The sequence below is a fragment of the Crotalus tigris genome, unplaced genomic scaffold, assembly GCF_016545835.1.
Source record: "Crotalus tigris isolate CLP2741 ecotype Arizona unplaced genomic scaffold, ASM1654583v1 scf7180000024340.7048381, whole genome shotgun sequence".
Taxonomy (NCBI): domain Eukaryota; kingdom Metazoa; phylum Chordata; class Lepidosauria; order Squamata; family Viperidae; genus Crotalus; species Crotalus tigris.
In genome coordinates this window covers 4,734,136-4,758,741 of record NW_024100510.1, presented here as the reverse complement: position 1 = coordinate 4,758,741, position 24,606 = coordinate 4,734,136, and the positions used below count along the sequence as shown (strand labels likewise).

At 42.1% G+C, this 24,606-nt stretch overlaps 1 protein-coding gene across 3 annotated transcripts in view; it reads right to left on the bottom strand.

Moving 5' to 3' along the window:
- Window positions 1–24,606, bottom strand: part of CLIC5 (chloride intracellular channel 5) — a 97,341-nt gene that overhangs the window by 71,797 nt on the left and 938 nt on the right. The window contains exon 1 of one of the 3 annotated variants that reach the window (XM_039326438.1): window positions 9,632–10,173. The exons of the other annotated variants lie outside the window; for them this stretch is intronic. Coding sequence (XP_039182372.1) covers window positions 9,632–10,060 — 429 coding nt within the window. The 5' untranslated portion in view covers window positions 10,061–10,173. Of the gene's footprint in view, window positions 1–9,631; window positions 10,174–24,606 lie in introns of those variants that run through there. 3 annotated transcript variants of the gene reach the window in all.

The window sequence follows — 24,606 nt, the reverse complement described above, 5'->3', positions numbered from 1 at the left end:
TTATTGGATTCCCCCCCCCCAAAAAAAAATACAGGAATAAAAGATAAAACAAGAAGAAAAAGAACTGAAAAAAGGAAAAGTCAGGAAAAACGCAAGATAAAAGTGCAAAAAGAAAATAAATAATTGCTTCCAACTTTGTTTGGTACAGCTATAGGTAAAAAAAATTATCAAATTCTTACTCTAAAGCTCATAATAGTCACGTTATTTTTATAATCAAATTGATAAGCTCATATTGAAGGATGCAGTTAACCAGATTCCCTGTAAAATATTGTAAATAAAGCACCTACTGTCGTGAATACTGTATGAAAGTTGTCTCCATTCTTTATTATGTATGCATATGAGGTGGGGAGGCTGATCTCTGCTTCCATCTTCTGAATTATGGACACAGATTCTCTGATCATGTGCATATTATGACAAAGAAGCTACAGGAATGTTGTCAATGTATTTATAAAACAAAATGTCCAAATTAAATGTTTAGAAAATATTTAGTACCAGTAACAGATTCTACCACAGTACAAAAACAAAAACCTAACTCATGTCTTTTTTTGCTGCTGTTTAACATAACACTTGCAGAGGGCACTGTTTTACTGCTTTAAATGATTGGTCTGAAAAAACAAAGAAATTCAAAGGAGTGGGATGCCTAACCATGAACATTTTTTATACAGTATGGCCAATTTCTCAGTAAATAGTTTATCTGTAACAAGGGTGAGCATGTAGCAAACAGGGGTTGGAAGGAAGGAAGGAAGGAAGGAAGGAAGGAAGGAAGGAAGGAAGGAAGGAAGGAAGGAAGGAAGGAAGGAAGGCTTCCTCACAGAAAATGAGCAGTAAACAAATACTGAAGTTTTCTTGGAGGATGTACAATCTTGCAAGCTCCGAATTTTGGGGTCAGATCTGAGAGTCAGAGAAAAATTCATTGCTTGGTGCCAAGTTAGGATTTTCATGTATTATTCTTTTAAAAGAACAATACTCTGGAATGGCATATGTTTTGACGAAGAGATTTGTACCATGACAGCAGAGAGGCACACAGACCTGGGAAGAGAAGGAGGAGAGGAAGGCTGTGCTACCCTCTTAGACATTTTAGATCTTAAATTCCTGGCTGAATGGGCATTCAAGTTTAAAAACCAGCATATCAGTGAAATGTCAAGTGTATGGTAACTCCTCTGATTCCTTTTGAAAGGTGTAGCAATCTGTAGTAGAGCTGCAGTTGCATTATAAGAAAGGAAAAGATGAAAATTTCTGTGGCTTTCAGGAAATAGGTGGTGACCACCAGGGTGCAAAGATCTGTGTTCTAACTCAGAGGTCTCCAATCTTTTGGGCACCAGGGACCGGTTCCATGGAGAGAGTTTTTTTCATGGACTGGAGAGGGTGTGATTTTGTGTGCTGCCTGCATCTTACGTATGGGGCATAGACTGATTTCTGGTATGCTGCGGACTGGTGCCAGTCCATGGACCCGGGGTTGGGGATCCCTGTTCTAACTCACTGACCAGCCAAACTCAAAAAGGAACTGAAGCCAAAGCCAGAAATGTCTATTTCTTGGCGTATATTATTAAATAATGTAAACCCTGGAGTAGTAACTAGAAGTAATTTGCTTTCAAGAAATCCCAGAGGCGATGATGATGCAATCCTGAACAAACTAGATAAATAGAAAGATCATTGTCTATCTGACCCTCCTTAATTGGTAATGGTTCTGAATCACACATAGAAAAACCCTAAAGCATTTTGTCATCACACAGGGCATTTCAAATAAAATATGAAAAATAATCAATTAATTCCAAAGTACTATTGAAGCTTAATTGTATATAAAGTGCATCCATAGATATTTTCTACTTGCCAACTTTAACTTGTTAAATTTTAACATGCCACATTGAATCTAGCATGGCTCTTAACAGGAAAAAGGTTGTATATCTTGCTTTAAAGGAAATGAGTGTAAATGGCTTTTTGGATAAGGGGAGGCTATAATGGGAGAGATATGTAAGACTGAATTGGCTTGGAAAATAAACTGAATAATTGTATTAAAAATAAGATAACTTATGAGTCCATTAAAAATAAATAGGAAGAAGCTTGCTCAAAATAAAAGTTGTGATTCTCCATAAGATTCATGTTAATGCCCAGAATTTTGGTAGTTCAAGTTGGTGTAATGTTAAATAATTTGAAGCAATAGAATTCTTTACTGAAAATAGTAATAGAATTCTTTATTGGCTAAGTGTAATTGGACACATAAGGAATTTGTCTCTGGTGTCAGTGTACATAAAAGCAATAAGTGATAAATCATGATCATAGTCATCATAAAAATACATTCATCATAAATCATAAGATACAACACTTAGTGATAGTCATAGGATACTCAATAAGCAATCAACATAAATTATACTAGGATACTAAATAAAACAATATAAATTGTAAGATACAAGCAACAAAGGTATAGTCATAAGTAGATAAGTAATAGGAAAGATGAGAAGAAGAATAATAATACCATGTTTCCCTGAAAATAAGACCTGGTCTTTTTGTGTGTGTGTGTGTCTCCAAAAGATGAACCAGGTCTTTTTTCAGGGTGTGTGTGTCTTCTTCACAGTCTCACCTTGCCCTGCCCAGCCTGCCACTTCTTCTGCAGCCACTTGCCATCACTTGTGCATGTCGACCTCAGTCTCCATTTTGCCATCAGAGGCCTTCAAGAAATGCCTCTGCAGCTGAGAATAGAGCTCCAGATTGACGTGCACGACAACCCCGGCCTTTATTTTGTTGTCAGAGGCCTTCCGGAAAGGCCTATACAGCCGAGAACCAAGCTACAGATTCAGAAAGCCGCTATTTCCTATCTGTAGTCTTAAATGACTCTAACTTTACAGTCCCCGCTTGTAAAGAATTTCTTCAATATGTACCATCTCCTTTCAAATTAAGCCTACAGATATCTTCCTACTGAAACCATGAAGTCATGGTAATTACTTCATTTCATGTTAATGTTATGATATAATGTAATTTCTTAAATTAACCTTTGTTTCAAATTAAAATTATACCAGTACCTACCGGCTGCAGTAGGTACTGAGGTGTGCGAAGGAAATGCACCCCATCCATGGGCCAAGGGCAAGACCCTCGAGGGGGCTGAGATGACTAGTGGCGACCAGCTCTCCAACCAAAAAGCCATTTCAGTGTTGCTAAAGATGGAACAAGGTAAGTGCTACGGTACTTCCAACTCACATGGATTACAATAATCCTAAATGGAAAGATTAAAATGGTCTCACAGTCAAGAGTTCTTCTCTTTTAAGCTGATCTGTTCAGAGGAATAATAAAAAAAACAACACTTCCGTTGCTTGAATTTCAACAAGGGAGCCACAAGACGACAACATGAAAGACAATTAGGGTTGTTGGCTAAGCACTAGGCTAGAAACAGGGCGATTGCGAGTTCTAGTCCCGCTTTAGGCACGAACTTTAGGTCAGTCACTCTGAGAGACTTTAGGTTAGTCATTCCCTCACAACTGAACTCATCTCACAGGGTTGTTGTTGCTGTGGGGAAAATAGGTCGAGGAAAGAGTATTAGGCTTGAGTTATTTATAAAGACAGGATAAACATGAATAAATATGATGTACCTCAGCAGAAGTGATGGGGGGAGTGAGGGGATGGAAGCCAACCGCATAAAATTATTAAACAGACCATGATGTTAACAATGCTATGAAGGTTACCACCAATGGCTTAAAAGAATAACCAAATACCTTCATGGGATTAAAAATGGAGGGAATGTAAGTATGAGAAAAGCTACGGTCCAAAGAAGTTCACCCTCCCCATTCCCCTGCCTTCATTTAAAAGGCAGCTCTCGTCCACTCCTGAAGCTCCGGATGTGACAAAGCCTCAGGCGCTCACCTTGGGGCAGGGTCTGGGTAACTTTCTGATTAAGTGTCAGTTTTGGAGGTGCGCAGGTCGTATTTTGGGGGGGAGTGTGGGGGTTTTGTGGGGTTGTTACTTTGAAACGGGGAACACCCATCTTAGTTATTGTTAGCGGGAAAGGCTTTGCAGTAAAATAGTATGTTTTGCGGCTTTGCGGTAAAATAGTAAGTTCAAGGAGGCCGTCGTATTCCATTCAGCCATGGCTTGGCTTTTCCGTGATACATACAACTCTTGTGCTTTTAAAAATGTCTTAAAGGTCTGGAGGAAAACCAGTGAGAAGTGCCCCGCTGCCAGCCACTACTCCCCCCCCCCCACGGAGTGCTCCATCACTGCCGCTGCTCCCCCCCACTCCCCTGCACCAAGTGCCCTGCCGCCACTGCTTTCGTGCACGGAGCACCCTGCTGCCACTGCTTACCCCGCACAGAGCGCCCTGCTGCCGCCGCTTCCCACAGCACAGAGTGCCCTGTTGTTGCTTTCCCCCACACAGAGCGCCCTGCTGCCACTGCTTCCCCCTCGCATGGAGTGCCCTGAGGCAGCCACTTTCCCCCACATACAGAGCGCCCTGCCGCCACCGCTTTCCTGCATGGAGCACCCTGCTGCCGCCACTTCCCCCCCACAGGACGTCCTGGTGCTGCTGCTTTCCTGCATGGAGTGCCCTGCTGCCGCCACTTTTCCGCATGGAGCACCCTGCCACCGCCGCTTTCCCCCAACCTCCGCATGGAGTACCCTGCTGCTGCTGCTCCCTCCACCCCCTCACATGGAATGCCCTGCTGCCGCTGCTCCCCTCCACCCCTTTGCATGGAGCACCCTGCCACCACCGCTCCATCCCACCCCCCCTGCACAGAACGCCCTGTTGCTGCTGCTGCTCCCCCCACCCCCACGCAGCACCTTTTTTCCAGTTCCGATGCGATGCCCCATCACTTCCTTCGCCACTGTGTGAGACTAAAAATAAAGTTCAATCAATGAATTCCAACTATGCAAGATCTTTTTTTTCCCGCAAGAAGTTGAAATTGATTGATTGATTGATTGATTGAACTTTTTTTTTTTTTTGCACACAGCAGCGGAGGCCTAAAGTGAAAAGGTTTTATAAAACCTAGCTTAAAAAGCCACTTGCCTAGGGAGATTTTGATGCAGGTTGCTCATGGACAGGACTGAAGGCCTAGGACTGGGGCGACAGCGCAAGTGCCCGCAGAGAAGCCTCTGCCTTCCGCCTGTGGCACGCGTGCCATAGGTTCGCCACCACGGGTCTAGAATAATGTGAGAATTAGTCAATTATGGTTCAATAAATCATAGTTAACAAAATAGGACTGAGTAGTGTATGAAGTACAACTCTGTGGCACTTGCAGAACAAAAGGTAGAGCATTAACTGCACCTTGATATGGCATTAAGTTTGTTATGACATAAGGTAGACAAAGGCAATCCATGTGAGCCACATGCAGTCCTCAAACTAATTTTGCCATCCTAAGAGCCTCCTGGAATTGCACAATGAAAGAAGCTGCATTAAGCACACAGGCAGACAGCAATGCCTCCTGCATGATGGGAACAGCTTGGGGATAATCTGGCCAGAAGCCAATTATCAATAGTCAGTACACCTGCCAGATGTTGGCATTGTCTCTTCCTGACCTCTTACCCCTGTCTAATAATTCCAACACATTAACAAGAAAAAATCAAGGAAACTGTAGGCCCACTAAAGAGAGAAGATGGCAAGGAAATTACATGTAACAGGGAGAAAGAAGAGCTGCTTAACTCATACTTTGCATCAGTCTTCACACAAAAAGAAACTATAGCCCAACACACCAAAAAAAAACCACTGCAAAAGACATACTAGAAATAAAAATTAAAATAAGCAAGAAAATGGTAAGGGAACATCTATCCAACCTTGACAAATACAAATCACCCAGACCCGACAGTCTACATCCCAGAGTTCTGACGGAGCTGGCCGATGTTATCTCAGAACCACTGCATCACATCTTTCATAAATCCTGGAGCACGGGGGAAGTACCTAAGGATTGGGAAAGGGCTGATGTGGTCCCCATCTTCAAGAAAGGGGAAAAAACGGACCCAGAAAACTACAGACCAATCAGTTTAACATCAATACTTGGGAAGATCCTACAAAAAATAATCAAACAACAGATCTGCGAACAACTAGAAGCAAAAAAAGTCATAACTAGTAGCCAGCATGGATTTGTTAAAAAAAACAATCTCATCTCATTCTTCGATAAAGTGACTAAACTAGTAGACCAGTGAAACACAGTGGATGTAGTATACTTGGATTTCAGTAAGGCATTTGACAAGGTAGACCACAACCTACTCCTTGGTAAGCTAGGAAAAGTTGACATAGAGAACATCACCACCAGATGTATCTGTAGCTGGCTAACAAATCGTACTCAATGAGTAGTCCTCAATGGCACTACATCCACATGGAGAGAAGTAAGCAGTGAGGTACTACAAGGTTCTGTCTCAAGCCCAGTACTCTTCAATATCTTCAAAAATGACTTAGATGAGGGAATTGAAAGGTAACTCATCAAATTTGCAGATGACACCAAACTGACAGGGAGTAGCCAATACCCCAGAAGACAAACTCAGGATCCAAAAAGATCTTGACAAACTTGAACAATGAGCTCTATCCAACAATGAGTTTGAATGTGGAGAAAAGCAAAGGAAGGAAAAATCAAAGGTACAAATACAGATTGGGCGAGACCTGGCTTAAAAATAGTAACTGTGAGAGGGACCTTGGAGTCCTAGTGGACGATTGGTTGACTATGAGCCAGCAGTATGCAGCAGCAACAACAACAAAAAAAAACTAATACAATCCTGGGTTGTATAAACAAAGGCATAGAATCAAGATCATGCAAAGTATTATTAGCAGTTTATAAAACCTTAGTAAGACCACACCTGGAATAGTGTAGCCAATTTTGGTCACCTTATCACAAAAAGGATGTTGAAAGTTTGGAAAAAATTCAAAGAAGAGCAACTAAGATGATCAAAGGCCTGGAGACTAAACATTCGAAGAACGGCTATGGGACTTGGGTTTGGCTAGTCTAAAGAAAAGAAAAAATAGGGGAGACATAGCACTATTCCAGTATTTGAGGGGCTGCCACAAAGAAGAGGGGGTCACATTATTCACCAAAGCACCAGAGGGAAGGATGAGAAACAATGGTTGAAAACTGATCAAAGAGAGAAGCAACCTGGAATTAAGGAGAAACTTCCTGACAGTGAGAACAATTAACAAGTGGAATAACTTGCCCCCAGAAATCATGGGCGCTCCATCACTGGAGATTTTTAAGAACAGACTGGACATCTATCTGAGACAGTATAGATTCTCCTGCTTGAGCAGGGGGCTGGACTAGAAGACCTCCAAGGTCCCTTCCAGCTCTATTCTATTCTAATTGCATATAGGAGCCTCTGATAAGCTCTAGTTCAGCAATCTCTGAAAAGCTTAGTCGATAAGTAGCCTGGCCTGTAAAACACATTAACTCCTGCTAAAGTAGAAGAGGGAATTATATGCAATTAGAAACAGAGTAAAAAACTAGAAAGCATGTTTTTCTATTGTTTGTTATATTCATAAGTGGAATATGAAAGTTATTTCTCCTTGAACAATTGAATAATCAATCATTAACAATATGATACCACCACATAATATGCAAAATGTTTTGTTCAATGAGTTATTGTTAACTTATTTTACATAATAAACATTGGATTAGGTGTCTTCTAACTATTCATGAATTTATGGATATATGATCTTTGAGCAGAGACTCTAATTTGTGAAACCATTTCATTTTGTATATAAAACATAACCCATGGAAACCTTTGTTTATGTTTAGCAAGTTCAAACTTGTCTCAAGCACCCAGAAACTATTTGTTAGTCTTCTAGTATCTGCAAACAGTCTCTGAATAATGAACTGGTATGATAGAGGACTGTCTAGGTACAGAATGGAATCTTATCTCATAATTATTCCAAAGTAACCAGGAATAAACTGTGCTGATAAATATCTTTGTTAATAATATTAATATTGTGTCCCTCCAATCCTTACACTGTTTAAAGAGAAATAATCTGAAAAAAACAATGTCGTTAATTGTTATAAATGAAATACTTGAAAGTCTTCTAGTCCAACCCCTTGCTCAAGCACGAAACCTTATACCACAGGTATCAAACTCGATTGCATCACGTGACATATCATGACGTATCGCAATGTTTTTTGCCTTTGCGGAGCTGGGTTGCCTGTGTGTGACACATCCTGTCCGCGGGCTGCCAGCTTGACACCCCTGCCTTATACTGTTTCAGACAAATGATTGTCCAATTTCTTCTTTAAAACTTCCAGTATTGGAGGAGCCACAACCTCTGGAGGCAAAGTCGTTCCACTGATTAATTGTTCTGACTGTCAGGAATTTTCTCCTTAGTTTTAAGTTTATTCTCTTTGATTAGTTCTTTACTACAGTTCTCAATTCCTACAGAACTGAAATACCAAATTTGCACCAAGGAAAGAAAATGTTATGTTTTCCTAAAAATCTAAAAAAAAAATTATTCCTTTATGTTACTCACATGAAGCCTTATTAAATAGTGTAGATTAACAAAATATTAATACATTAATTCTATTAACATTTCCATACACTTTTAATAGAAATGTAGTACAATGAAGGCTAGCCATCACTATTACATTTTAAAAGGTGATAGAACTTCAACTACCAAACTTTTCTCAGACTTGGAATGAAAAGTAAACTTGTTGAAATTCCTTTTTCTACACTCTTTAGATGTAGATGAATTCTGCCCTCGCTTGTATCTGATAATTTAGCTACTATCTCAAATTATGGAAAAAGAACCCATAGGTCTATCAAAGTTCTACCCAGATCCTGTGACAGAGATTATTCTATAGGGAAAAAAGTATATTTTCTAACACCATGCAACTATAACAGGTAACTTAAAGTATAATCCTAGGCCTTTCCACTGAGAAGTAAACTCCATTAATTTCAATGGCTTTCTCCAAGTATAGTGAATACAAGTTTTCAGACAGAATACTGTAATTGTGTACAGAGGAGTAAAAGCAGAATTGCAAAAACACTTTCTGCATAATTTGTGGAATAGATTAATTTTTGTATATGCAGTCAAGGAAACGGTTTTTGCTTTTCTCCTCTGTGACCACCAAGAAATATATACCTGTAACTTCAGTATGCTTCCTCTGCAGTAAATGAATGGCAACAAAGCTGTTTCTACTCAGAGAATAAATGGGAAAACTGATATTCACAACATCCATCCATACAATGTTGGAGAAAGCACTAGATTGGCTTAAGCACTATAAAGTATATGCTTTTCTCAACAAACTCAGGCAAGGAAAAGGCTACAATAAAGCACAGCAATGATCTGAAAGTATGCGTATGAAGCTTGTATAAATATCACAAATTTCTAACATTCTGAAAGTATCTTAAATAATTCAGCAAAATATTCAAAAATATTTTCCACAAATTACTGCATGCTTCCTCAGTGAATCTTATTCCCTGAAAAGCAGATATGGGATTGCAGTTTTCATTAGCTATGGGCAACTGCTGTATCCATTTTGATACTGGATAAGGATGAGACACGCAATATTTTTTATTTGATTGAAGTGGAAAGAACATGCAAAAATGTGGATTAATTCTCCACCAACCAGAAAAGTAAAATTATAATCTTATAATATTGCTTTTCTCCAAATGTTAGGGGAAAGTTAGGTTATGTCTGAGACTACATAACTGTATTCATGCCTAGCCCAAAAAAACTTACCTTAACAAGAAGGAAAATCTTATGTTCTTCTTCTGGAAAATTGTTGTTTTCTTCTGAATTATGGTTGAAGGGAAATCTGAGAGTATTTCTTGAAGTTTTGAAAACGTCGTCCATAGTCATTGCCCTTTCAAATGCTCTGTCCTCTCTATCTTTGTATTGATTGTCTTCACGACCATCTTGTGAAGAATCTGTATCTTCCCCCCTGTCAGAGCCATGCTGAGAGGAACAAGAGTTTTGCTGGCTAAATTCTATGCTGTTCTCACATCTAATGTCCATGTTGTCTAGCATGGCAATTAAACAAGGAGAAGGTGAATCTCCACTGCTCTGATTAGAAACTTGTTCACATTCTCCTTCCTCTAAATTTGGATTTTCATAAAGCCTATATTCCTCCGTTTTTTCATATGCATTGCTAACCTCCCCATTTTCCATGACAGACAATTCAATGAATTATCTGTTCCTCTGGGAATTTAAATCAGGCTGCTGATGGTGATAGATAAAAACCCTACTTAAATGCAAGCAGTGATATGCTTTCTGAACACATTGTTACACCTGAGAAGTTTCCAACAATCATTTACAAAGAGCTTTAAATCAACAAACTGCATATCCACTTAAGACTTTTTAACCCTTGCACAGTTCAAAGTGTGAGCACTTGTTCTTCAAAGTAACTTTCACTCACATATTCTCAGCAGACAGGTGGCAGGGGCAAATTATTTTCCTTAGTTCTCATCTGTTTTTCTAATAGCAAACCTGTGGACCTTCCCCCCCCCCCCAAGGATCACCATTTCTTTTCAAAAAGCACTTTAGAAAAATAATTTTTAGATAATGGATACAAAAGCATGGTGAACGGTCTGAAAAGATTTTTCTAGTTTTGCCAAGATTGTAAGGCTCAGTCTTCACAAAACCTGAGGAAAGCAGGCACAACATGTGAAATAATTATTCAAATTTAGCCATCAAAATAATTTCCTATGAATTTAAGAGCTATCTTTCAGAAACAAATTTTCACTGCATAACTTTTGAAGAGATCACTGATACAAAAATGAAGTTTTTTGTGTTTCTACTTTTACATATATATACTTCTGTCACTGTCCATTTGAGAGAATAAAGTCAAGTACCAGAGCATCTGGCTTGGATGAAGAACCTTCTGCTTACGAAGGCTGCCATTCATTGCTAGTAGAGTCACTAATTCCCTAATATGTTATAGTATATTTCTGATATACAAACTTCACTAGCAAAAAATTGGATTGGCCATTATTTATTATCTATGTGCCTCCAACAGCTATGAAATGTAAGAATTTGAGGAACTAGAACTTGTTAATATCGCCTTTTCAATATAGAAAAGTTAGTAGTGCCTTTTCAATTGGAAAAAGACTCCAGAGAACATAGACCTTTTTTGCCACATTCCAAGGAAATGCTGTCAGGAGCCTGACAATATTATTGTCTGACAGCAGCACATGATATTCCAGAAAATCCATTGTAAAAATAATATCATTTCCCTTGTTGTTGTACATCCTCATCCAACCGTTTAAACTGCCTGCATGCCAAATGTCAAGACTTATAGCAAAATTTATTAGAATGTACAAATTGGAGTTAGCTTTAAATTAGGCTCCCTTAATTGGGAAACAAGCAACCAGAGCAAAGTTCTATAATAAAATCTATATGTAGTCTGTATGCCAATTCAGCTGATTGTTATAGAAGATTTTCATAGTACAAAGAAAAGTAATTAAGAGTTTAGGTGGAGGGAGAAGGGGCGTTGTCTTACCTGAACGCCTTTTCTCAACACGGAGATAGATAATCCACCAATGGGTTAACTCAATCCTCCTGCCCAATCAGATCAAGTCAGACAAACTTGCCACGCCTGTCCTGGGCCTGTTTTCCTAGTCTCGACGAGGGCGCAGTTACTGACTGATGCATGACGTGTTGGCTCACAGAAACTAACCCTAGGCCTAAGGACCTAAATGGGTGGGTGTGGATTATCCATCTCCATGCCAGGAAAAGGCGTTCAGGTAAAACAATGCCCCTTCTCCAGCACTGGAGATGGATAATCCACCAATGGGACATACCAAAGCCCACTGTACTCACGGGAGGGAAGCGATCAAGCTTGGAACCGTGTCGTGGGGCACCACCTGTTGCAGAACCCTCCTGCCAAAGGAGGCCTTGGTGGACGCATACCTGTCCAGTTTGTAACGCCATACGAACGGTGAAGGCAAAGATCGAGTGGCTGCCCTACACACCTCCTCAATGGAAGCCTGAGTGGCCCAAGCCGCAGATGTGGCTGCACTACGCGTAGAATGGGCCGTGACATGACGTGGAAACGGCAAATAATCGGACTGGTACACCCCCGCAATGCAGGCTCTTATCCATCAGCCGATCGTGGAGGCCGAGACCTTCCGACTCTTGGAGGAAGGATGGAACGAGACAAAGAGTGCCTCAGAGCTGCAGAAGGTAGCCGTCCGCTTGATATAATAACAGAGAGCCCAGCAGACGTCCAGGGAATGCCATTGACGTTCTAGATCATGGGAAGGATTAGGGCAGAAATCAGGGAGAATGATATCCTGAGCCCTATGAAATAGGGAGTTGATCTTGGGGACAAAGGTGGGGTCTAAGCAAACGGTAACACGGTCCCGGTGAAAAATACATAAATCATCCCTGACTGAGAGTGCTGCCATCTCGTATTATCATATTTGGTGGACATGTAGGAAGGCAAAGGCCTATTAGAAAAGCATACATATGTGGTTAGAAAAAATATTGGGCAAACAAGTGGATTTTAAACCTGAACTTTTTTTTACTAGGCATTATGTCTGAAAAGACTAATAAGCAGAAATTATATTTAATTCTACATATTACCACAGCAGCCTGGTAATATGAAGGATTGCCATCAGAGGAAGAAATAATCACAAAAATATTGGAATGTGCAGAGATGGACAGACTAACTATGAGGCTGAAAGACAAAGAAGATACGGACTACTATCAAATTTGGAATTTATTTTATTCTTGATTAGAGAAAAGAATGAAGGATTAGGAATTGAACATGTATTAGCTTAGCAAACTCCAGACAACTTGTTGATTGGAAAAATTAACATATGTTGATGGAAAAAAATCAATAAAAAAGATTGACAAAAAAAAAGAGAGTCCTGCCATCTCAGAAATACGCCGGGCCGAAGTGATGGCTACCAAGAAGGCAACCTTGAGAGATAAGGATCTCATGTCGCACGAACTGAGGGGTTCAAAAGGAGCCTTTGTGAGAGCCTGAAGGACCTGAGGCAATTCCCACGAGGGATACCTGTGGACGACAGGAGGCCTAGTATTAGTTGCGCCCTTGAGAAAAGAATGGATCAAGGAATGTTGGCCCAGAGAACTAATAGTGTCGCAAGTAATCAATGTAGAGAGGGCTGCCAGCTGTCTGCGCAATGTGTTAGGTGCTAATCCCTTATTCAGACCCTTGAGTAAGTAGTCCAAAATATTTGGAATAGTCAATTCCGATAAAGGCAGGTGGTGAGTGGAACACTACCAGCAAAAATTCTGCCACGTGGCATCATAGATGCGGTTGGTAGCTGGTCTACGAGTTGCCTAGATTATGTCAATGACCCCTGGCGAACAGGACTCCGGGATAGGAGCCGGCGCTCAAGTGCCATACGGCTAACTGGAGTCATTGAGGGTCCGGGTGAATCAGGTCCCCCTGGGTTAGTGATACCTGGTCCGGAGGAAGTTTCCAAGGGTGCGACAGGGAAAGGCCGACAAGGTCGGTGAACCAAGGCCTCTGCAGCCAGTAAGGGGCTATCAAGAGAACGTCTGCCCTCTCTTGCAGAAGCTTGCAGATGACCGCCGGGAGAAGAGGAAGAGGGGGAAAGGCATAGAACAGGGCTTCCGGCCATGGAGCCCGAAGGGCATCTACTCTCTCTGCTCCAAGTTGGGAAGCACGAAAAGAATCGCGGAAGTTGTGTGTTTGCCTGGGAGGCGAACAGATCTATGATGGGGAGGCCAAATCTGCAGGAGATCTCCCTGAATAGATCCGGGTGCAGACGCCATTCCGAGTGGTCCACGGTTGACATGCTCAAAAAGTCTGCCCTTTTGTTTGCCTCTCCCGAGATGTGGTCTGCCCTGATCGAGGCAAGGTTGGTCTCTGCCCAGGAGCCCAGCTGCTGGGCCTTGGTCAAGAGGGCACGGGATCGGGTGCCCCCCTGCCGGTTCACATGGGCCTTTGCCGCCATGTTGTCTGTGAGGACTAACATGTGTTGTCTCGCAATGCTGTGGTGGAAGTGACGAAGGACTAGATGTATGGCCCTGAGTTCCAGCCAATTGATATTGTACCTCAGGTCTGACCGAGACCATCATCCCTAGGCCCACTGCGACTGATAGTGTGCTCCCCAGCCAAACAGGCTGGCATCCGTCGTGATTGTGAGCTGGCCAGGCTCCTTGAAGAGAGATCCTCTGACCATGGCGGGAGAGATCCACCATCTGAGTGAGTGCAGGACTTTGGTGGAATCCTTACCTCTCAGGTAGAAGTGCTGATACCCTGCTTCTGGTAGGGAAGCAGAAACCACTGGAGAGTCCATGAGTGTAACCTGGCCCAGGAGACGATCGAGATGCACGATATCATCTTTCCCAGAAGCTGGGAGAGACCGGAAGGCAACAGAGTCCTGTCCCTGCAGACCTTGAGAACCAGGTCCCGCATGCTGTCTCTGCGTTCCTGGAACAGATAAACCCGACATTCTATTGTGTCTATTATGGCTCCTAAGTGGAGCAGTCTGATCGATGGGACCATCTGACTTTTTTTGAAGTTGACCGAAAAGCCGTGACTCTGCAGGACCTCGATCACCAGTCTCAGGTCTGACTGAGCCCCCCGGGGAGAAGACGACTGTATTAAGATGTCGTCCAGGTAACATTGCACCCGAATTGGCATCAACCTCAGGTGTGCGGCTAGGATCGCCAGGACCTTGGAAAACACCCTTGGAGCCGATGACAGCCCGAACGAGAATGCCCTGTATTAATAATGATGCCCCATGTAACTGAACCTGAGAAACTGGTGGTGGCCGGGAGTGATAGGGATGTGTAAGTATGTCTCTGTAAGGTCTATGGATGTTAGAAAGTCCCCCTTTCAGATGTTGCCTAAGATGGATTGAAGCATTTGCATTTTGAACCTTCGGTATGCCAGGTAAAGGTTCAGGCCTTTAAGGTCTAAGATTGCTCTCCATCCTCCCAAGGTCTTGGGGACCACAAAGAGAATGGAGTAAAATCCACGACCCTGTTGAGCCGGAGGTACCGGTTCTATGGCCCTTATGTCTAATAAGTGACGGATGGCCTCCTGCATGAGAACTTTCCTTAGTGAGTTTTTTGATTGGGGGCAAGAAATGAACCGTCTTGGTGGACTGGAAGTAAATTCCAGGGATAGACTGTGTCGAATGGTGTCCAGGACCCGGGCGTCTGTGGTGGTGACCTCCCATTGAGTGACAAATAGGAACAGCCTGCCCCCTATGGGAGGATCCACTCGGGAGTCACTTCCTGCGGAATGGACGTCCCCTGCCTCAAAAGGGCCGTTTGGACTGAAACTGTTGCCTGGGTCTTGAGGCCGGTCTATCGACCGGATGGTCTTGTCGGGGAGTGAAGGGTCGTGAAGGTTGCGTAGTTGAAGGAGTAGGGGCAGATCGAAAGAACGGTTACGGTTATAAGGATAAGTCTGCCTATTGGACCGTTTGGTAAGGTGGGCCAGAATCTTCTTTTTATCCTTATTCTCAGTCAGAAACAGGGCTAAGGCATCTCCAAATAATTTGCTACCCTGGTATGGGGCTGCTGCCAAATGCCACTTGGACTTGGCATCTGCCTGCCAGTGTCTTAGCCATAGCATGCGACAGGCTGTCATGTTGGACGCCAAGGACCTGGAGGAAAACTGTGCAGCATGTAGAGTCGCATCGGAAGCGTATTCCGTCACGGCCACTAACTTGCTCAGGTCCTGATGTGTGCGGACATCATCCAGGGGAATCCTGGCCTGGAGCTGACGAAGCCAGATGAGGGCAGATCGAGTGAAAAATGAGGCTGAAGTAGAAGCCCTAATAGACCACGCTGCCGCCTGGTGTGTCCTCCTAAACGCCAATTCTGATCTGTGTTCCTCAGTTTTTAAGGCCTCAGACATATCCCCTGAAATAGTGGTAGGAGAGAAAAGGTGGGACAGGGGCTCATCCACCGTGGGCACGTCCAGTGCCTCTGCTAAATCTGAGGCCACGCTAAACAATTTTTTATCATTCCCACCTGGAGGAGGAAAGTGCCCGGGGAAGCCCATTGTTTCTTAACTGCATTGAGGAATAATGGTGGACAGGGAACATGGTGTTGCATGACAACCAGTTCGATGAAAATGAGGTCCGCCTCTGAATCCGTTGCAGGTATCACTGGAGCGGACCAGTCAGGTCCCACGTGCGCTGCAGAACTAGCGTTGCGAAGTAGGGGTAGAAAGAGAGATGGATTAAATAGACCACCAAACGGGGCGGATCTGGGGCCGCTTCCTCCTCCTCTGACCACGAGGCATCAAGCGCCTGATCTTGCTCCAGGATTGATGAGACCCCACTATACGAGGAATGGGAGGGCAAGGGAGGATCGTGAGAATTCTGATGAGCTGGAAGAGAAAGAGGAAGGGAAAGCAAGGAATCTGCTCTGGTTACCAGTGGAGACCTGGCTGTGAGAGCCCTCTCCACCGCCTGAGCCACCAGGACTTGGAGCCTATCCTCTAGGGGAGGAAGGGCGGACTCCTCTCCTCTGAGCCCCGCGGCCATGGGTGTGAAGGTGGCCTCTGGGGCCTGCTGGACCCATCGGAGACCTGAATGTATGTGCATCAGGTTCCAGCCCGGGCTGGCCAGAGGAAGTAGAAGGCTCTACCGGAGACCAGACTTCCTGGGCAGAAGAGGAGAGACCGAGAGGCAAGTCAAAAAAGTTGGACTCAGTCTGAGCAGTCTCAGCCCTGACCTGTTTTTGAGCCTTTGAAAACTCTTTTTCCAATGCCTGGTGTCTCCTGCTGGCCTATTTTTCAGCCAATTTGGAGGTTTTCCCCCCAGAGACAGCCTTGGGTTTGACCTTGACTGAGATCCTACCAGCAGCCTCTTGGTTAGGGGACCTGTGCTTTTTCCGGACAGAGGAAGGAGGGGAGGCATCCTTGGATTGGGAGGCCATGTTATCCTCCATGCTGGTATAAAATCTTCAGGTGCACAAGAAGGTACCCCTGGAAAAAGGATCAATTGGCTAATAAGGGTATAGGGCAACAGCTGGTAAGAACTGCCATACCCCTCCCATCACTGAACCGGTGGTATCCAAAAGACTGATCCTACTTGCAGCCACTATAATTTCCCCCCAGAGGGTGGATTGCGGCCTGCTAGTGAGGCTTGCTGTGTTGCCAGGTCAGCAATGTAAAAAAATGACAACTAATACAGAGTCAGAGGCTGGGAACTACTGTGTTAATCAGCTAGCCAAGTGGTGACAGGACTGGAGACACCAGAGGGCCCAATGAAATCGATTGGGCCTATGCAAGGAATGAAAGAGGAAACAGACAAATGCCACAAGAGGAGTTTCCAAGGATGACAAGAGAGATATCCCAGGCAACCCTTGGATACATGGAACCTGGGAAGGGCCTTGGTCAGAAAAGGCCTCAGTGGGGCCTTGGGCTGGAGCATGAGGAGCTTCCAAAATGGCAGCCTTGGGAGGATGAGGAAGCTTCCAAGATGGCGGCTGTAACCGGTGGGGCTCCTGCTTAGGCCTGGGCCTTCTATTTAAGATAAATTCTTTTCCAGGGAACAATGAAGGGGAGATGCCCCTTGAAGGAGAGCTAACGAATGGTGCAGAGATTGGGTGGAAATCCCTTCTCCCACACACACCCCCCGCCTCCCCTTGTAGCCGGCAAGGACTGGGGATGACCATGCGGTCCGCAAAATGGCGGCCACATCCCAAACTCTGTTCACCCCCTCCTGTTCTGAACGGCTGCAAAGCTCACCCAACCGGATGCGCGATTCGAAGAAATCAGCAGGGGCAAAACAGCCTCCCCAGCTGATCGGCGGCGTTTCGGGAACACTTGAAGCCTCCGGAGCAAAGATTTGCAAGACGAGGCTCTGCGGCCTCCACGAGGCTGATCCGAACACCATAAGACAGTTGGAGCTGCAGCTGCAAACTCCGACGCCGAGGTGAGCTGTGGGGAATGGGGGGGAAATTTGCAACAGCCTCCGTTTGTTGCTGAATCCCAATGGGGATCAGATGAAGGGAGAGTCCTCTAGAGGAGCGCTGGTCCCAGCGCTACTCAGAGGGCTAGAATTTAAGGAATAATGGATACTCCACCAATAGATTAAAATCTACCTGCCTGTGAGCCAAACATGCACGTCTGTTCTGGGTAAAATCAAGTCGAGACTGGGAAAACAGGCCCAGGAGAATGGGCAGCTTTAGCTAAGGAAAAGAATTGGACAGAGTCACAAATAATGTGGTTTTGATCTAAACAGAGAAATGAAATTTAAAAAAAAACATTTACAGGTTCTGATATACCAGTTTTTTGTAGTTAACAATAAGAAGAAACCAAGAAGACTGGAAAGGCAAACAGATAAATTTAATACTGTTTCAAAGCAAAAAAGCAAAAAAGATTCTTCTGCAAAATCTGCTGTAATCTGGAAGTTTATGATGCAACCCAGAGTTACAAAGTTTTCTTAAGTATTATAGAATACTTTATGGATTAAAGTACAATCCTGATAAAGGGGTAGGAAGGTGATAAAAAAAGAGACCAAAGTGCCTTAATATAAACATAATACAAAAGTGGGAAGTGGAAGTTTAGGATAAGAGCAAAGCAAAAACTTGTTAGAAAAGGATCCTGAATTCAGGGGAATGGGTGAACTAAACTGTAACTGCAACAGATTGTTAAATTTAGAGCAAATCATGAAAGGCTATCCTCAGTGTTAGTATACTAGTCCTGATTGACTGAAAAATGAAGGAGGAAATTTGTATAAATTCTTGTATAGCATACTAAGCTTAGCATAAATGAATGTTAAATATGTTTAAAGAAGATGGCATCACTCTTGATATGTTCCTTTGCCAAGGCTAGTTTAAATGCACTTAAGTGTGAAGTGTTGATTGTAATAGGAGATAGGAATAGACAAGGGATAAGTAATAGTCTCCCACCAGATAGTTGAATAGAATAGAATAGAGCTGGAAGAGACCATGGAGGTCTTCTAGTCCAGCCCCCTGCTCGAGCAGGAGAACCTATACCATCTCAGACAAGTGACTGTCTAGCCTCTTTTTAAAAATCTCCAATGATGGAGCGCCCACAATTTCTGGGGACAAGCTATTCCACTGGTTAATTGTCCTCACCGTCAGGAAGTTTCTCCTTAATTCCAGGTTGTTTCTCTCTTTGATCAGTTTCCAACCATTGTTTCTTGCCCTTTGGTGAATAATGTGACCCCCTCTTCTTTGTGGCAGCTCCTCAAATACTGGAATACTGCTATCATGTCTCCCCTATTTCTTCTTTTCTTTAGACTAGTGAAACCCAAGTCCTGCAGTCGTTCATCATATGTTTTAGTCTCCAGGCTTTTGATCATCTTAGTTGCTTTTCTCTGAATTTTTTCCAAACTCTCAACATCCTTTTTGTGATAAGGTGACCAAAATTGGCTGCAGTATTCCAGGTGTGGTCTTACTAGGGTTTTATAAAGCAGTACTAATACTTGGTGTGATCTTGATTTTATGCCTGTTTATACAACCCAGGATTGTATTAGCTTTTTGGGCTGCTGCTGCACACTGCTGGCTCATAGTCAAATGATTGTCCACTAGGACTCCAAGGTCCCTCTCACAGTTGCTGTTTTTGAGCCAGGTCTCGCCTATTCTGTACTTAAACCTTTGATTTTTTCTACCTAAATGTAAAACTTTACTTTTCTCCACATTAAAAGTTATTTTGTTGGATAATGCCCATTGTTCAAGTTTGTCAAGATCTTTTTGGATCCTGAGCTTGTCTTCTGGGGTGTTGGCTAGTCCTGTCAGTTAATGAGCTCCCCTTCAATTCCCTAAATCATTTATGAAGATGTTGAAGAGTACTGGGCCAAGACAGGACCTTGTGGTACCCCACTGCTTACTTCTCTCCATGTGGATGTAGTGTTGTTGAGAATTACTCATGGAGTTTGGTTTGCCAGCCAGCTACAGATCCATCTGGTGGTGATGTTGTGTATTCCGCCTTTTTCTAGCTTATCAAGGAGTAGGTTGTGGTCTACTTTATCAAATGCCTTACTGAAGTCTAAGTATATTATGTCCACAGTATTTTGCTGGTCTATTAATTTAGTCACTTTGTTGAAGAATGAAATAAGATTGGTTTGGCATGAAGACAGATGTGACTGAAGACAGTATAAGCATCAATGAGGGAAGGTACAAATCATAGTTCAGTAACACAGGCTGGAAGAAGTTGGCAACCACGGAGGCTGAGACAGAAGACTGTTTTCAAGATAATAGCACATTATGGACAACAGAGTGATCTTAGACATGTGCACACACAGAAATGTTAAGCAGTTCCACTCTCCATAGGATTAAACTTTTCCTGGCCATGGAAGACTTAGCACAACCATATAGAAAATGAAAGGGGGGGGGGAATGCAGGACACCAAAAGGAGAAGATTTACAAGTCATATGTTAGCTCTCTGGATCAAAAGTCTGAAGTCCAACTAGCATGTATGACACTGGAGAAACTTTTCTCTACCCAGAACCTTACCAAAGAAAAATGATGTCCTCTTCCGTCTCATGGCATGATTAACTTTGGTCTTCATGACCAACTTATTTCTACATTTAGCATACTGGGTGGTAGACTAGAAAAATACAGATTTTGGTTGGATAGGAGAGAAATTAGATAAAGCAATAAGTAAACAAGCTACGTTACATACTATATTTGACCAGTAGATGGAGATATAACAGTACATTTGGAGGTCTGGCTCAGTGTCAGGTAGCTAGCTTGTAAACTGTTATGCAACTGTGCCAACAGTCCACTTCATCTGACAGCTAGTTCTGTCATAAAATAACTTTGCTTTGCTGGTTTTATTTATTTGCATTGATGGAAACTTCCCACTTCAGTTTCTCATTGCCTTCATTGTTTCATAGCTGGCATGTTCTCCCTGGTTACCTAACCCATTATTCGATACCTTGCACATAGTTCATATTTCAGTGAATTTGATCCTCAGCCAGTGTTTTATCTTTAGCTGTAAAGTCATAGCATGAACTTCCTTCCCTATAAGGGGCTTTTTCCTAAGAAGCAGAGTCACAGGATCTAGCTTTTCTCTTTTTTAATATTTAGTACTGAACATGTACAAGCGACATCTGACCAAAAAGATTAAAGAAGAAATTGAAAACATCAAAAGGACCAAGTTCATGACCAAGAATGGAAATATAATTGACAGTGAAGAAATCAAATGCGTGCGTGGATCGCAGATTGATCAAAGAAGTATGTAGTCCAGAAATAAACTGTCAAATTGCACTGGGTTGCACAGCATTGATGAGCATGAACTGAGTATGGTAAAGCAAGAATATTAGCCTGGCAACTAAATGCAGATTAGTCCATGCTATTGTGCTTCCTGTGCCACCTATTGTTGAAAAAAAAAATAACAAGAGGAAAATTGATTTCTGCAAGCTGTGGGATTGGAGAAGGCTGATACACATTCCATGGACAGCAAACGTGACAAACAAACAAGTACAGGAATGTATAAAACCTGACATATCGCTGCAAAGCAAAAATCACAAAACCCAGCCTTACTTACTCTGGCCATGTCATGTGATCACACTCACTGGAAAACAGTTACAGTATATTTGGAACGGTCAGTACTAAAAGGAAGAAAGCCCCCAAAACCACAGTGGCTAGACACTATCAAAGCAGACTCCAGACAACATAAAACAAGCGAAGCAAGCCATGCAAGACTGAAATATGTGGAGGGTATTGGTCCATAGAAGTGCCTAGAATCAGACACAATTGAACCGATAGCAGCAGCAGCAGCAGCAGCAGCAGCAGCAGCAACATCGTGCCCAAGCCACCCATTCTCCCTGACCTTATAAAACATCAGCCAGCGTGCAACTCTTCCAGATATTGAGAAGAAACTGAAAAATGATTATTGTATAGTACAGTTGTGAGGATGTTGCACCAGAAGCCGAGAGTCCTGGCTTTCTAGTCTACTCTCAGCCACAGAAGCTCACTAAGTGACTTTGGACCAGTCACTTTTCCTCTTCATAACCTACTTCACTAGGTTGTTGTTGTGTTGAACACTTGTGAGAGAAATGCTATGTACACTATCTTCAGAAAAATGTGGACTATATTGTAAATGTAAACAATGTTATGATATCTGATCTAAATGATCATTTAATAAGTCAATATTAAAATAGCAAAATATTAAATTTAAATTTTAAAAAATAAAAAGACAAGCAAAAGCCAAATGATTCATTTTTGTCCATGCTGAAGAATTTTAACTACCTACATATACTTTTAATATATGAAGCACCATCCATGGCTTGTGTTTTTGAAGGAAGCCAAGGTCAGAAGCCATGAAGACACCAGAGCTTCTGGCTGCAATACTTTGGGAGAAACAAGATGGACAACTATCAACCAAACAACAAAGACTGAGCATCATTTTTGGGAATTTCAGACTGGGGTGACTTATGAATTTGATTGTTAGCACTTACAAATGCTTATGACATGACACTATAACCTGAAAGTCTGACTTGATTAAAACACTACTTCGGGTAAAAGTAGACATACATACAAGTCATTACAATACACTTCTTAAAAGAAGTCTGAATAAATACTAGCAAATAAGAGAAAATGTGCATGGGAACCAGACTACTTTGAACAGAGGAGATAAATAAACATTTTTGCCAGTCTTATGCTTGATTCATGTTCAAAAGTTAATAAAACTTCATGCTATATTTCAGTGAGAAAGATAACATTAAAACATCTATCCACTCCAATTTTGGATGCAGACATAATACAGGTAGTCCTCAATTTACAACCATTTGTTTAATGACTGTTTGAAGTTACAATGGCACTGAAAAAAATGACTTATGACTGTTTTTCACACTTATGACTATTGCAACATCCCTATGGTCATGTGATCAAAATTCAGATGCTTGGTAAGTGACTCATAATTATGACAGTTGCAGTGTCCTGGAATCATATGATCATCTTCTGTAACCTTCTGACAAGCAAAGTCAATGGGAAAGTCAGATTCATTTAACAACCAAGTTACTAACTTAACTACAGTGATTCACTTAACTGTGGCAGGAAAAGTCATAAAATCAAGCAAAACTCACTTAACAGCTGTCTCAGTAACAAAAATTTTGGGCTCAATTATTGTCATAAGTCAAAGTCTACCTGTACATTTGTATAAATGGCACAAATGGAACTCAATTATTCTTTTCACTGCCTCAGGATGCTAAACTGATGTTTTTCACTGCTAAGTGTTTCTGACTGATCTTGCACCTGGATAAGTTTATTTTAGTAGCATATTTAAAATGTGTTCAGGCAGAGATTCCTTGATACCTTGCTGAAACTACTAAGAGATGGTAAAGGAGGAACGTGCAGATATTTTGAACCTATAATTCTCTGCAACCTAACACCCTTCTTTTTCCCAGGTTCTGAGAATTCCAAAGTCACTTAATAAATTTAAACCCCTCATTGTCCTTATTTTAAAGATAAATAGCAGCAGAAGTTCATTCATGAAATAAGTGTTTATATTTCATCTGGAAAGCCTAGGTACTCATGGAAGGATTGCTGTAGACCAGTGGTTCTCAACCTGTGGGTCGGGACCCCATTTGGGGTCAAACGACCATTTCACAGGGGTCGCCAAACAACGCAGTCCGCCATTTTTTCCCCTTTTCCTTAGCTGTGCTACTCCCTTTTATTCTATTGGCTTTTGAAAGCCAATAGAATAGACTCTCTTGAATAGAGTCTAATTCTATTGGCTTTCAAAAGCCAATAGGAATTGTCCAGGCTGTCTCTGCCCTGCTGAGCCCGCCAAAAGTCCCATTCTGCAAACGGTGCTGCACCAGTTGAGTAGTCCTCGACTTACGACCGGTTGAGTAGTCCTTGACTTACGACCTGTTGGGGGTCACGGCATTAAAAAGGTTGAGAACCACTGCTGTAGACTGTTCGCATTCTTGCATTGTTCAAACAGGAGCTCAATTCTCCCAGGCAGCTGTGCTCCTTGCAGCTAATTTCAACACTACAGCTAAAAATATTACTTTCAACAAGCAATTTTAATTTTAGTATTGGGGTAGAGAATGTCTTCTTTTATCTAAGTTGGAAATTTAAATACCAAAATGGAAGAGATAGTGGAATTGATTTTGTAAAAATTACTGAGGAAGTGAGTGCAACTATTGCTTCCTAAATAAGAAGAGGGCTAATTATAAGGATGGAGAATTTACTAAATTTACAAGAGATTTTATCAACATCCTGCCCTGAAGGGACCATAATAGTTGATAACATTTGATTTGCACATTAAGAACTAACAACTTTTAATCTCTATCCCCAGTCATGAACTTTCCGGATTTTGCCATAGTTTATAAATGACATTTTTGACTTTCATGAAGAAGTCTTTTTCCTACTAAGTATCAGCAATAGGAAAACTTGTCTATTCACTACAGAAAAAACAGAAAAAAAGTTCTAGCTTTGGCAATGGGGAGGCAAACAATTTCTTTCAGATGTAAGAATCCAACTGAGCAAATTAAGCAGTTTAGTTATCTGATGGAATTGAACTTGAATTACTAGGTTGAATTCTTGGTTGCTACAAATAATTACTATACAAATGAAAATATATCAAATAACATAGGTTAAGTACTGGTTCTGCAGTGGAGGCAATAGGTGGAACATGCTCAAACTGATTGTGAGCAATTTTTTGCAATATGTATTGCTTGGGATAATGGTTTGGGGAACAGTGATTGCCAATGAATTGAACTTCTTACAAAATTGCATTTTGAGAGGTATTATAAGAGTCTTGTACCCAAATA